General features: G+C 41.1%; 1 protein-coding gene across 1 annotated transcript in view; it reads right to left on the bottom strand.

Annotated features, from left to right (window-relative positions):
- Positions 1-369: 369 nt before the first annotated feature.
- Myh15 (myosin heavy chain 15) overlaps positions 370-15,683 on the bottom strand; it is a 116,271-nt gene continuing 100,957 nt past the window's right edge. The window contains exons 37-41 of the mRNA XM_055593174.1: positions 14,725-14,895; positions 10,738-10,842; positions 3,383-3,478; positions 2,059-2,193; positions 370-384 (exon numbers count right to left, since the gene is read on the bottom strand). Coding sequence (XP_055449149.1) covers positions 370-384; positions 2,059-2,193; positions 3,383-3,478; positions 10,738-10,842; positions 14,725-14,895 — 522 coding nt within the window. The remainder of the gene's footprint in view (positions 385-2,058; positions 2,194-3,382; positions 3,479-10,737; positions 10,843-14,724; positions 14,896-15,683) is intronic.

Below are 15,683 nucleotides of genomic sequence, written 5' to 3'. Positions count from 1 at the left end.
ATTTTTCTCATTATCTTCTCAGACTGCTTTCATACAGAATATTATTCTTTTTTATATAGAATTTTTTTATTCTTTATTAATTACACTTTATTCACTTTGTATCCTCCCTGTGGTTCCCTCCCTCCTCCAGTCCCAATCCCTCCCTTCCTCCACCCTCTGCATGCATGCCCCTCCCCTGGTCCACTGATAGGGAAGGTCTTCTTTTCCTTCTGCTCTTTAATTACCTCCCCCTGAGGGGGAAGCAGCATTACCAGGCCACAGAAGAAGACAATGCAGCCACTCCTTATAAGACCTAATTGACTAGGATCAGAATATTTATTCTTAAGGACACTTGCTTCCAGCGGTTGTCTTTTTATAAAAAGAAACTCCTTATTCTTCTCGAACCTGGAAAATAAAATGTATGTCAGTGTGGTCTATGAAATTCCAGTGGCTGTGAGCAGTGGAGCACACCCTGACCCATGTGAGCCCTTTCCAGAGGGAAGCCAGCCTCAGCAGCTCTCCATGAGCTTCAGGGGAGTCAGGGAACTGAAGCAATTATCTGCCTGCAGAGAGCAGACCCTAGTGACTCACCCCAAAGACATGCTCTGTCACTCTCCATTTCTGTCTCCCCTCCCTCACAGGAAAAGTTTCGGCAACCACATCACCAGTTTCCTCCTCACACACAATTGCATCAGGAAACCCTTTCCCTGTGTTTATGACAGCTGAAGGATTTTAGAGTTTTCTTCCGTGAATGGGGAGCAATTAGTCATCACGCTGCCCAGCGAGGTTTTCCTGTTCATCTCCCGCCAGAAGCAATTTCCACTTCACTTGTTTTGTTCATTCTTGGGCGCGACGGGGACAAGGTGAAATGCACTGGTGTGTTTTGGAGGCCCTGTGTCCTCCAGCAGCTGTGGACAGTTGGGGCACATGGAAGTCACCGAAACCTTTATATGGTGTTGCTGGGCAAGCTCTCCACAGGAGACTCTGAACTGTCCCCTGGTGACACTGAGGCCAGCACTCAAGCCACTGCCCTAGAGCCCTCCAATCGGGCCTTAACTTGGAGACAGTTGTTCAGGCAGCAATGAGAACTGCTAATGACTCAAGCTTCTCATGCTTAGATCTCAATACCTTCCAGGTAGGCAACTGTTAGCCTCCTTCAGCAAGGTCGATACTCTTTATTGGCAAACCGATCAGCTTACCTTGAGGGGCTATCAGTAATTCATTTACAAGAAATGAGAAGGCTAGACATGTGCCAGTTTTTGAAAATGAATGGAGGGTGCTATCTGTGCTGGGACCCACGCTAACTGCTTTTCAGACATTGTAGAAAAGGTAGCTATTTTTATTCAATTGCTTTTCATTCTCTTCTCCTAGAGGCATATGTCACTTTTGAGAACCTTTGTTTCAAGGAAACTCTCAGCAAGGAAGAGACTCCGTGTCTCTGCTCAACATCTATTTCTGAGTTCACTGTCACTCCTTCCAGTTTCTCTTCACAGTGAAGCATTGGCCTCCACTACTGTGTTCCAGTGGCATTTCAACAAACTACAGAGACATGGATAGATGTTTCTGTGCTTTGGGGAAGAACCAGTAGTTAAGTGTTGAGACTAAAAAAGCAGGACTCCACAATTTGTTGTTATTCCCTGGCTCACTTTTTGACCACCTTCGCACCTCCCCATTTTCAGTTTTGACCCAATACATACAAACTCATATGCTTGCCTACAGTGAAAAGAATTCACTCAGGATTTCAAGATCCATTTGTACTTTTAACATCCCCTTTGCTCCATGAATTCGTGAGCATTCTGCACAAATGAATTAAAGGTCTAAGGCTCCAAGCTTATAAGTTAACCTGGGATAAAGTATTTGCAGAATAAAACTAGAATGTTTTTCCAATTCAAAGGCTTAGCAAGTCCATACTCCCTGGGCAAGTAGAGCGTAATAACTAGGGACAGAACTTTATTTGAGCTTGTTTGGTTGTTTAAAAAAAATGAAGAGAAAAATAAGACATTGTTGTTATACTAATCCATGCAATACTGTGAGCCCTAGCACACAATAGCCTGTTAGGCCTTCCAGAGTGGACTGTACCTTTTTTTCAAGCTCCTTTGCTTTCGCTCTGAGTTTATTGACTTGAGATTCTGCAGCCTCTGCTCTCTCCTTGGCTTCATTCAGCTCATATTGCTGCTTCTTGCATTTGGAAAGGTATTGATTAGCTTGTGCCTCCTATAAAAATGGAAAACACAGAAAGTGAAGATTCTGCCACTCCTACATAGGCTTTTAAACAAGAAACTTGAAAACAGAAGGGAACATAAAGTCAGCACTGAATCAAACATGTAATTTTGCTATAAGACACACAGATAAGGACTTAAGAGCAGGAATGGAGACTGGAGAAATGATTCAGCCTTTAAGAGCCTTCCCTGCTCTTCTAGAAGGACCACGTTTCCTTCTGAATATACACACAAGGTAGCTCACAACCACCTGTAACTCCAGTTTCAGAGGATCTGATGCTCTCTTCTGGACTATGCAGGCACCAGAAAATCAGGCAAAGATTGATATAAAATATTTATGTAGTGATACATGTAAGCAAAATGCTAATACATATAAAGAAAAATGAAATCAGGAGCTTCTTCTAAGAGTAGGAACAGAGACCCATTTTATAGCTGTTGCCCACCGGAAATTCAGAATGGGTGTTCCTTTCCACCAGTTGCAGGTGGTATAACTTCCACGTGCTTGCAGACTGGAGCAATCACAATTATTGATTCAAAACCAGATTCACATCCTAACCTCCCCTTTGGGCAGAGGTAGTTATCCTTTCAAATTATAAGCCAAAAAGTAATTCTTAGATATAGCACCAAACCGTGCAGTTTAAAATCCCTCAAAATTTTATAATTTATAAGGTGCCACTTATCTTTTGATAGATTACTTTAAGGACTCTGTGGTATTTGGTTCTCTATGGAAAAGATAAAGTACAGTAAAAACAATTAGCGAAGGATTAGAGAAGGGCATTTCAATGATTGTGGTTTTGTTCACATTACGTCTAGAGTCATCAGAAAAAATGCATTGCAAATTGTGATTGTGTTTGCTCAAAGTCTAAAAGTGAAGGAGGCCCAGAGTGAAACCCGGCAACAATTTGCCAACTCTGCACAGCACCTGATCTTACGTGGCTCATTTCTGGTCATGCATGTGTTTGAGTTTAGCCACAGGGTCAAGGGAGAGTCTCATTTTCCTCCAGGGAAAAACACATTTTCCATTCTTTTTTCCCCTCCTACAAGCCATAGTGCTAACTTACATTTAAAACAGAGAATGGACAGATGTGGTGTCCAGATGGTTGTCTCTGCTGAGCTGTTTCCCCACCATGGAGCATTAACCAAAAGCAGTGGCTGGGAAAATCCAGGATGCAACTTGCACTTACCGCTGCTTCCACCTGCTGTTTGTAACTCTGCACTTTCAGCTGGAGTTTATCAGACAGAGCCTGCATCCTGCTTAGATTTTTCTTATCTTCTTCTGCCTGAAATGCGTAGGTGTACATGGAAAGTCATTTGAAGGTTTCAATAGTGCGCACTGAATATTCTCTCACGTGACAAAGTAAAAGTTGGGATATTATTATTATTATTATTATTATTATTATCATTTATTACAATTTATTCAATCTGTATTTACTGGTCTTAGTTTATCTCTTTTATCAACTATATCACTCAAAAGACAAGTCGAGTGTTAAAGGCTCAGCCACAGGTCTGGAGGAAAGCACCCTCCATACCAAAGTTTTGTCAGGCATTATACAATTTGATACTAATCTTAAGACTAGTCAGTCCTGTAGGAACACATAGGGCTCAACCTAGCTGGAGAGCTGAGGCTAGTCGTGTTTTAAATAAAATCTCTCCCCTGTTTTTATCCATTTGTCTTAGGCTTAAGAAATTTAAAATTTTATTCACAAGATTTAAGAAGTTAAAATTTTTATAACACTATCTGTTTACAGTGAGTTCTAAAACCAATACAGAACTAATTTCTAATAATTTATTGAGATGGATATTAAGGTAATTTTTATTCACTTTAAGTAATTGTCATTTGGAGGCTTACTGCCTCTGTCTACTGGCCTAGACCTAGTACTGGAAGCTTCTAGTCTCCATACAATCTTATCTAGGCCTAGAATGTTTTCAGCCTCTGAGACTTACTGCTGAATAAGCTCACCCTTTCTAGTTCTTTTTGAACACTGGCTGGCTGGTTCAACTCAGCTGTTCCAGCTCAAGCTCCCCTCCAAGCTGGCTGATCCAACTTGACTTCTCTCAGCTTCTTCTGAATTGCTGTCTGTCCATTTCTGCTTGACAGTATTCTCCTAATTAGGCAATTTCTGTGCCGAAGATTTTCTCAGTATTTACCCAGAGCCTCCCTGAGCTACCTGTGGCTCTCTTTATCTAACCCCTCCTTTCACACATTGTGGGTGTCAGCCTGTGGGTGTCACTACCTACTCGGAGTCCATCTTGCTTTTCAGAGCTGTAACTGTCAGCAAACCCTTTGTACTTGCAACACCATTCTGATGTCTGGGTCCTGAACAAAAGACCGAACCCTTGGTGGCTTTATTTTTGCTTTCTTGTTCCTAAAGCTGAAGGTGCTAAGTTTCCACCCAAGTGCATAAAGGATAGATAATGTCCACACACAGATGCCTAAATGTGGGAGGTCATCAAAGGCAAAATGAAGTAACTGAGTGAAGGCTGGAGGGCACAGGAATGGTCTTTACCTCCTAGACCATGAAAAGCTACTGGCTTTATGTCTTGTATTTCTGGAACATTTTTGCAGGCTCTTAAGTTTCTATATTCCACAGACATAAAGAAGGCAGATGGACAGTGAGGACAATCCATAAAATCATTTTACAGTGAGCTCACACTTCACTTCTTTTTTCCAGTGCATAGCTACAAAGTCTTCCCAGAGGAGTTTACTAGGAAAAGAGAACCATAGTGGTGTTCTTCTAAAAATGACTTTTTCAAGTGACATCTGTGGATAGCCTATCACAAAAATATGGAAGGACGTGGGAGAGAAGAAGGAGGGAGAGATTGGGAGCGGACGAGAAAGGAGACTACAGCTGGGATAAATTTATTCACAAAGTGAATAAATTATAATAAATAAAAACATAAATTTAAAAAAGACCTCAACATAAAACCAGACGCATTAAATCGGCTAGAAAAAAAAAGTGGGGAATACCCTAGAACTCATTGGTACAGGAGAAAACTTCCTGAACAGAACACCAACAGCACAGGCTCTAAGAGCAACAATCAATAAATGGGACCTCATGAAACTGAAAAGCTTCTGTAAAGCAAAGGACACCGTCATCAAAACAAAGCGACTGCCTACAGATTGGGAAAGAATCTTCACCAACCCTTTATCTGACAGGGGACTCATATCCAGTATATATAAAGAACTAAACAAGCTGAAAAGCAGCAAACCAAGTAATCCACTTAAAAAATGGGGAACAGAGCTAAACAGAGAATTCTCAATAGAGAAGCACTTAAAGAAATGCTCAACCTCATTAGCCATTAGGGAAATGCAAATCAAAACAACCCTGAGATTTCACCTTATACCCATCAGAATGGCCAAGATGAAAAACTCAAGGGACAACACATGCTGGAGAGGTTGTGGAGAAAGGGGAACCCTTCTCCACTGCTGGTGGGAATGTAAACTTGTACAACCACTCTGGAAATCAATCTGGCGCTTTCTCAGACAACTAGGAATAGCGCTTCCTCAAGATCCAGCCATACCACTCCTAGGCATATATCCAAAAGAGGCGCAAGTACACAAAAAGGACATTTGCTCAACCATGTTTGTAGCAGCTTTATTTGTAATAGCCAGAAGCTGGAAACAGCCCAGATGTCCCTCAACTGAATAATGGATGCAGAAACTGTGGTACATCTATACAATGGAGTATTACTCAGCAATGAAAAATAAGGAAATCATGAAATTTGCAGGTAAATGGTGGGACCTGGAAAGGATCATCCTGAGTGAGTTGTCCCAGAAGCAAAAGACACGCATGGTATATACTCACTCATATAAACATACAACATAGAATAAACCCACTAAAATCTGTACATCTAAACCAACTAAGCAAAAGAGAGGACCCTAACTAAAATGTTCAATCCCTATTCTGAAAGGCAAAGAGGATGGACATCAGAAGAAAAAGAAAATAGGAAACAACCTCAGAACCTGCTACAGAGGGCCTCTGAAAGCCAGAAGAAAACAGGAAACAACCTTGGAACCTGCCACAGAGGGCCTCTGAAAGCCTCTGAAGTATAGACTGTCAAAGCAGATGCTGAGCCTGATGGACAACAGATGGACAGAGTGAATGGAATTTTATGTAAGAAGTGGGAAATAGCAAGAGCTGGAGAGGACAGGAACTCCACAAGGAGAGCAACAGAACAAGAAAATTTGAACACAGGGAACTTCCCAGAGACTCATACTCCAACCAAGGACTATTCATGGAGATAACCTAGAACCCCTGCACAGATATAGCCCACGGCAGTTCAGTGTCCAAGTGGGTTACATAGTAATGGGAAGAGGGACTGCCTCTGACATAAACTGATTAGCTTGCTCTTTGATCACCTCCCCCTGAGGGGTGAGCAGCCCTACCAGGCCACAGTAGAGGACAATGCAGCCACTTTTGATGAGAACTGATAGACTAAGATCAGAAAGAAGAGGAGAACCTCCCCTATCAGTGGACTTGGGGAGTGGCATGCATGCAGAAAGAGGAGGGAGGGTGGGATCGGGAGGGGAGGACAGAGGGGCCTATGGGGGGATACAAAATGAATAAAGTGTAATTAATAAAAAATTTTAAAAAATATTGAAAAAAAAAATAAAAATAAAATAAAAAACTTTGAGAATAAAAACAAAAATACTGCGATATAGTCCAAAGTGTATCTTGATGTTAAGGAGAATGGACTAAATTGACTCAGAATCAAAGGTGACTATTACTAAACCAGGTACTAATATCAGTCCATCTGGGGAACTTTCTAGACTATCCTCAACTCACAGGGTTCTAGCCTCACACAGAGGGTACTGCTCAGTGAGTATTGTCTGACCTGACTGTGGGAAGTCAACCGTAATTGACTGGGTACATTCCATATACTACAGAGGCAATGGGGGAAAAATGAGAAATGGACCCCATAGAATCCCTAGGACTCTGCTCTTAGCCAAAGGGCATGTGTGAACAGTATATTGTAAAAGCTGCTTCATGAGGACGTGAGTTAAAAAAAGAAGAAAAAATAAATAAAACAAAGCACAACCCTAAATTAGGACATGGATGAACAAGAAAAAAATACATTATTAACAAATGATGTCCTACTCCATCATAATGGGTGGTTTCCCAAATGTAACAGAGGGTCACAAAATGTCATGTCTCTAAGGTGGCCACGTTTTTAGCCACACCAACTCTGGCTTCCAGAGGTCATTGTTTAGAACAGTGTCAAGCTAATCATAGAAAAAAGAACCATGTATTCAGTTATAAAACAACTGTCCATATGGCTGGAGCAATGTCTCAGGGGTCATGAGCAACCTTTGTTCTTGCAGAGAACCCAGTCTTGGCACCCCACACAATGGCTCACAACCATCCAGATCCAATCTGGATCACAATGGTTCACACCCATCCAGATCCCACTTCCAGGGGATCCAATACCTTATTCAGAAATCCTCAGGCACCAGGCATGCACATGGGGTATATAGTACCTGTATGCAGGTACAACACTCAAGACACACAAAGTAAAACATAAATAAAAAGTTTTAAACACGTGTCCAAGTAGTTCATTTCAGCTTAGACGCCTTGGTATATCCAGAATGCCTGGCCTTCTTATCAACACTGTTTCCTGCTTTAGGGAAAAAGATGACATTTCTACTGACTTCTAGAATTAGAATCAGGACCCTATACCCTGCATTAGCAATCTTATAGGAGCTGTAACAATGGGCCTAAAATGAGTTTGCCCTTTTAGCAGAATAAGTTATATTGTGTAATGCGAGAAGGCTAGAAGGAGACTTGGGAAATGTGTGTTCAACACTGAAACAGTCAAACACTGAAGAACTGTTTGGTCACTGATACCCCATGGGTATGGCGGTAGTCAATGTATTATAACAGAGCTGAAAATTTACTTCCTACTGGATGTGTGGCTGAAGAAAAGGCAAGACAAGTGGTCACAACAGAAGAACCAGAAGGCTATTGTGAATTTAACAAAAGCTACTGAGTCCTCAACAAGCTCCTTAGAAAGCCTGAAACACTAAAAGATTTACATGACTGCAAAAGAACGTTCCTGATCATTACATGCATATGGGCAAATATACACTGAGAAACAAAAAGCCAAGAAAATCAGCATGGGCAGGTTTCTGAAGAGAGCGGTACCTCCTCAAGAGGAAAATCCGAAAGATCCTTCAGCAAAGTATTTCAAGAGTTACTGTCCTAGGAGATGACCCTCCACATTCGCAGCCTCTGAAGGCATTAGAGTGCGGCAACATGTGAAGATGGAAGGCTGGGATATTTAACTAACCTGACCCTGGATAGGCCTAGGCTACTGTGTGAGTTCTCCTTTCTCTCTGCCCTCTCTTTTTATAGAACTTATTTCTATTTTATGTTCATGGGTGTTTTACCTACATGTATGTCTGTGTGCGGGTGTCAGAAGCCCTAGAACTGGAATTACAGAGAGGTGTGAGCTGCCATGTGGGCACTTGGAATTGAACCCGGGTCCTCTGGAAGAGCAGCCAGTGGTCTTAACTGCTGAGCCACCTTTCCAGGTCCTAATGCGTGTGTCTTAACCACAAAATAATTACAAAGAAAAAAAAACCCTCTATGTACATGTATGAAAATGTCCCAATGAGACATATCACTGTGTATAATTAATATATGCTCATAAAGAACATTTTAAAACCTTATCAAACAAGAAGAAAAACAATAGATAATTAAAATGTAGTACATTTTCTTAGTAGCACTGTATTCAGCTATGAAGAAAATTAAAATTTGCAGGAAAATGAATGGAACTGGCAGTGTTACACGAGTGAGGAAACCCAGGCTCAGAAAGACAAACACCGTATGTTCCTTCTTACACAGATGCTAGCTTCTAACTGAGACACATATATTCTAGTCTATCTATAAATCTGTATGGATTATATGAAAGTTAAATGTAGGTAGTGACCAGGAAAATAGTAATGGGAACAAAGAGGCATTAAGAGAGCAGGTGGGGAGGGTAATAAAACATACCTGATATGAAACTGAAAAAGGGAATGTTTGGAATAGAAGGGTTGAGTGGGGCTGGGGGATGGGAAATGGAGCAGGAGAAGAAAGGGGTAGAAAAGACCAACCAAAACTATGTATGAAAAATGCCATAAGGAAACTGGTTGTTTTGTATGCTAATAAAAAATAAACCAAAAAGAATATAAAAGGGAAAATATACAGCTATACAATTGCTTAAAATTGGGAATTATTATGAGTCAAAAATTAAAATACACTTAAAATTTATAAACTACAGCATTACACTGATCTAAAGTTAAGCTATGGAAAATTAAAAATATTGCTTCATAAATCTGTGGTAGCCAGTATACAGTGCTGATAAAGTCTGCAGTACTGAGTTATGTTATGTCCTGAGCCTATATATTCTCTCATGTAAGTAACTTCCAATTCTTTACAGTCCATTAATAATAATGCCTTACATATAAGACATACCATTTTTTAGGGTGCAGGATTTTGAAAACATTTTATACCGTGTTTTCTTTCTCTTTTCTAAGTTCAGCTGTGTCTATAAACAAATATCTAACACTGTGACACGCTGTCTACAGAATTAAGAACAGTGATGTGCTGCACAGGCTTTGGTCTGAGAGCAGCTTCACTATAAATTAGGCTGCAGTAGCTGGGTTTGCTGTACTCTGTTGACATTCACATTTCACTAAATTGGCGTGTTCCCTATGGCACTTCTAAGAATAGATGCTTGGCCTCAAGCAACGCATGAATGTATACGTCTTCCCTGTATACTGGGAGGAGGCTGTGCCCTGGGGTGAAGAACAGTTAGTGACCCCTGTTACCAGGGACTCTGTTCCATTAGAAAGGAAAGACAAGAAAAGCTGAACAGGGTGGCACAGTCCCCTAGTCCTAGCCCTTGGGAGTCTGGGGCAGGATGATTGCTGGAGGGCACAAGTTAAAGGTCAGTCTGGTTAGCACAGTGAGATTCCAACTCAACAACAGAGGTGGCAGGAGCAAGGAAAGTGAGGGTGTAGACAACGAAGAATATCGTGTACTTAGAAGTACATTGCTCATGCATAGAAAACTTGTCTACCCGCTTCAATCTATTTGCTTCAAGCTGATGTTAATGCTAGTTTACAGGTTAGCTTCAGAAAGCCTTGGCAAAGAAGGCCACATCGTGATAACGATGCTTTCATCTGGCCTCAGGGACAAACTCCTCAAAGAGTGGACATGCCTCCTGTCCAGTCAGCATCCCATGAAATTAGCTGGCGAGGTGGCCACCCTTGGTGTCTTCCAGTCACTTCATACATGTTCTCCTCAATCAGCCTCTCACATGAAAGCATCTCTCTGACAGTGCTACTAAAAAAGATGGCATAAGTAGCTTTTCACTTCAGTTGTACCTTGCTGGCTCTCACGATGGATAGACCTAAGCCACAGAGAGCCCAGACAAGGCAAGAAAATGCTCAGAGACAACCGCAGAGACCCAGAAGGCCATTTCAGGCTGGAAGGTACTGTTATTGCTGCACAGGGAGCCTAACCATATCTCCAGGGATGTTTTCCTGGAGTACCTGATAGGTCAGCTCTTTGATGCCTCTCTCCAGTCTGCGAGCCTCCCGCTGCGCTTCTGCACTGCGCCTGAGTTCACCCTCCAGTTCACCTTCCAGGTCCCGCACCTGTAAGCAACAGAGACCTCAGCTCAGGTGCTGGTAACATGGCTGCCATACAGCTTACCGTACAGTTTGCTGTACTGTAAATTCAAAGAGTGAAATAGTCAAGGGAAGGTATGTCCATTTTCTTCCTGGTAGTGACTAAATAGGACAATCTTTCTGGGGAAGAAAGAAAGAAAACATGACCCAAACTGAGGCTGTTAACCTCTGTGAACTCATAAAAGCACAGTTAAGACTCTTGACTCTTGACATTGTGAGAGACTAATTCGAGGAGTGGGGCTAAGCCTCTCTTCTTACATTGCAACATTGCAAAATCATACACTGTGTGTGCGTGTGTGTGCTTGCTCTGTGTGTGTTTCTGCCTGCCTGCCTGTCTGTCTGTGTATGCTTTGTTTGTGTGTTTGCCTGCCTGCCTGCCTGCCTGCCTATCTGTCTGTCTGTATGCTGTGTTTGTGTGTCTGTGTATGCTCTGTGTGTGTGTATCTGTCGTCTGTACATGCTGTGTGTGTGTGTGTGTGTGTGTGTGTGTGTGTACGTGAGAGAGAGAGTTGTCTGTCAACACAGACAGCAAGCTGCATGCTGCAATGCTAAAGATTCTGTCCCATACATCCTGATCTTAGGCTCCTGTCTCCATGTTCCTCTCAGATTCCAGATTGTGCTCTGAGTCTGTGTCACATGCAGGCCTATAGCTCTGCTTTGCAGAAGTGCAGCAGGAAACCTCCCATGTTTAGAGTCATACAAGTAAAATTTTAACATTCACTGAGCATGGTGCCTACTATTCACTATACCCAACAATGAAGAAAACAGACACAAATCTCTCCCATGAAGAAACATACTTTCTCATGAGGGGAAGCAAACTAAATAAAGTGAAACAGAGTATGTTGATGATGTCAACTGCTATGGAAAGAAATAGGCAGGAAAGGGGCCAAAGCATTGGTTTGGGAGGCTGTAAGCTGCTGCTTCTGCTGATGGAACATTCTCCCAGACATCCATGCATCCTGGTTTCTCCTTGACTGAAATACCACCTCTCCCAAAGGTCTGCTCACCGTTTTAGAACTGAGGCCTGGCAGCCTGAGGCATGAGTGAGTTTCTTCAGGCTGATCCCACTCCCTGTACTACCTCTTGCAGCTACTTAAGCTAAACTACACTTTTTGCTCCTCCCAGAAAGGAGGAGCTGTCAGGGCTGGCAGGTTAGAAGGTGTACAACTTTCCTGTGGATAAACCATCAGTACATCCTCTCTGGACGTTCCAGACACCAGTCCACTAGGGACTTGCGTAGTTCCAATTGTAAAGATACAGGCCAACAGATTTCTTTTTAAAAGGATGTGTTTAAGGTATTTTGTTTGAAAGTGTGAATAGAGCAAAAGGTGCTTTACTGAAGGGTATCCTAGTTGCCATATATTTTCACTTGTAATGAAGTTGCAATGTGATTCTAAAATGTGTTCATGACTACTGTGTGTGTCCCTCCAAAAGTCTATGTGTCTGAAACTTAAACTCCCAGTTTTCATCTGTATTTGGCCTTTAAGATTAGATATGGTCAAAAAGGTCAGAACACACACACACATACACACACTCACACAAACACATACACATACATGATTAGAGACTTTAATAAGACAGGCCTTGTTTGCTTTGCTTTGCCATGTGTTACCCCTGACTACATTATGCCAGCACCATGCTACTGAACCCTAAGAGCATGAGCCACATAAAATTCTACTGCTTATAAATCATCTTATCTCAGATTCTTTGCTGCAGGACAGACCATTGATAAAAGCAGTGACGTTCTGATTAGACTTTTAAGTCTATAATTTCTCAGTGTCATCTGACACTAGCTCACTTCGATGTCATTGGTTCTAGATTACAAAAGTAAACAAATGGTAACTATGAGCTGGCAGTCTGAATGAAAATGGCTCCCATAGGCTCCCAGAGAGTGGCATTCCTAGGAGGTGCGGCCATGTTGGAGGAGGTGGTCCTTGTCAGAGGAAGTGTGTCACTGCAGGTGAGCTTTGAGTTTCAAATGCCCAGGACAGGCCCAGTGTCACTCCCTCTTTCTGCTGCCTGCTGATCTGGATATAGAACCATCAGTTTCTTCTCCAGAACCATGTCTGCCTCCTTGCTTCCCACCATGAAATAATAGGTAAACCTCTGCACCGTAAATAAGCCCCAATTAAATTTTTTTCTTTGTAAAAGTTACCCTGGTTATGGCATCTCTTCACAGCAACAAAGCTAAGACACCAAGATAAAATAAAATTCTGCAATATTAAATGGGTGGCGTCAGTATAATTCATGTGTTTTGTTTTGTATTTTTTTAAGGAAACAACAAAATTAAGTGTTTTTTTTTTCTCTTAGACTAAAATCTTGGTTTCACATACGCTATGGAATAAGTATCACATTCATCTTATTACTATTTGAAGTTGTTATTTTGTTTCTTTAGGGATGCAAACCCTGAGAGGCTACCCATGCTCAGAAGGATGGCCCATACCCATGTATATACAGAGAGCACTAAATGGATTCAGTGTGCATGAGAGAGACAGACAGACAGACAGACAGACAGAGGGGAGAGAAAGAGTGCATATGAAGTTGGAAAGGGAAAGTGGTGGGCAGGCAGATAGGGGAGGGATTGGAGGGAAAGAGATGGGGTGGATTTGATTCATATATGTACATATATGAATATTAAGTAAAATATTTTAAAATTTGTTATTTTGGAACCAAAAATACAGTTTGCTTTTTTTTTTAATTTTATTTTTTTTGCCTTGTTTTGCTTTTGTGAGTTTTGCCTGTTTGTTTTTAAGACATAGTCCATAAAGGTTGTACGAAAACTCATTATGTAAAGGTCACTGGGAATAATTCTTTGCATGTTTCATGCTTGATATAGATCCAGCTTTGTTTTTATGATTAATATTAAATTTTTTAAGGATGGATGAAATTTTTTCTATTTGAACTAATATAAAAAGTTACATGATTTTTCCATCAAACCATCTAAAAGGGTACATTTCAAAGGTCTAACTTCCATCTCTTTTGTTCTCTTCTTAGGGCTAGTTATTTTTATTAGTTTTTTCTTGTTACTACTTTACTGACAAAATAATTTTTCTTGAGCAAAAGATTGTAAACACTTTATAACATGTTTACTGTTATTATCCTTATGCTATTACCCACGATATCTAGAACATATTCCTGAGACCTTCCTTATTTCCTTTTAATCAACATGACTTTTTGGATAGATCATGAGTCTGTATTGGTATTTCATTGAATGGAGGTAGCAGAAATATGCAGAAGTATGTACACTGGTTTTCAGAGGCCCTTTCAAGCCATTAAATCCCAGAAGAATAGTCTCTTAATTTTTGTGAAGTTTGCAATATGCATGCACATAATCATTGAAAAAGTCCAATTTTTAAGGTAGTTTTAAATGCTGTTAAATTCACTTGAGGTATATTCCACCTTATTTGTGTGAGGCTTTGTTGTATCTGCGCTGAGTCTTTCTGGATTATGGGTGTGTGTTTTTTTTTTCTCTCCTTTCTTTAGCTCTTAGGAAACAGGCATTCCCTTTAGAGAAAAATGATGACAGGAATGCTGGCACAAAAGTGAGACTACAAGGGTGTGTTTTGATAGATTGGGCTGCCCTCTCTGCGAAGAGCCTAGAAGTGGTATGGTGACTGTAGGAAGATGTTATCCCATTCTTCATCAAGAGGGAAGTCAACTTTCATTCAGACCCAGAAAAGTCCTATCTGCTGGCCCAAGGTCAGAGAATAATGCATGTATGTATTCAGATCAGATGCTGCCAGAATCTGGAAGTGCCATTAAACAAAGTGATGAGGTGTGATGTTCCAGGACATTAAGGCCTTGAAAGGAGGTTGTTAGGCCCCCACGATTACCCAAGCAAACTCCTACCCTGGATTCCAGCTTCTGGATTTGCTTTCTGCTCCCCAGCACAGCTGTCTGTTCGGCTTCAGCCAGCCTGTTTTGCAAGTCTTTAATTGTCTGCTCCATATTCTTTCTCATCTTTTCCAAGTGAGCATTTGTGTCTTGTTCTTTCTTCAGCTCTTCTGACATGTTGGCCGCCTAAGAAGTGAGGAAAGAGGGACTGAGGAGATGGGTCAGTGGTTTAGCATACTTTCTGCTCTTGATCTGACCCATGCTTGGTTCCTAGAACCCTTACTGGGGCTTTAGCTTCAGTGGATTCAACGCCCTCTTTCTGGCCTCTGTGGGTACCAGACACACATTTGTTTCATACACAATAAACATATATGAATCTTTTAAACAGGAGAAGAAAAACGGAAGGAAGGAGACTGAGCTAATCCTGTAGGGTTCTGATCATATTCCAATGAGCTTTTGTTCCTAATCTTATGGGGGAGGGGATCGGTGAATGTTTGGCTTCCATATATTTAATTTTTTCCACCCTGCTCTCTCTAATCCCTGATTCCCTTGACTTTTTAAAAAAAAATCAAATCATCCAGTAGACATGAAGCAGCAACATGATAAAATGGGGTGAAAATTGATGGGCGAAAGTTGAAGCTGAGGTGTCATGTATATAAGATGGAATACATGTGTTGAAAGCAAGATAACTAGGTGAAGCCATGACTTTAACTGAATAAAGTACCATAAAGCATTTGTAACGGAATAAAATAGCTGCTGTCATATAAGGTACTGGGAAAGATGTAGCAAAATACCTACAGAAATATATATTCTGATTTACTACCACAAACATATTCAGCATCCAAAAAATTGACAGCATCAAATATTCTCTGTACAAATAATCTTACAAATAAACTTACAAAGAAGGTAAGTGGTGAATCCTGCTTTGAGGTTTAGTTTTATGCACAATGGCTTGTTGCCATGGCAGAATATTT

The sequence above is a fragment of the Psammomys obesus genome, unplaced genomic scaffold, assembly GCF_907164565.1.
Source record: "Psammomys obesus unplaced genomic scaffold, mPsaObe1.curated_primary_1811, whole genome shotgun sequence".
NCBI lineage: Eukaryota > Metazoa > Chordata > Mammalia > Rodentia > Muridae > Psammomys > Psammomys obesus.
The sequence above is the reverse complement of the archived record's forward strand: the minus strand, read 5'-3'. Positions and strand labels throughout refer to the sequence as shown.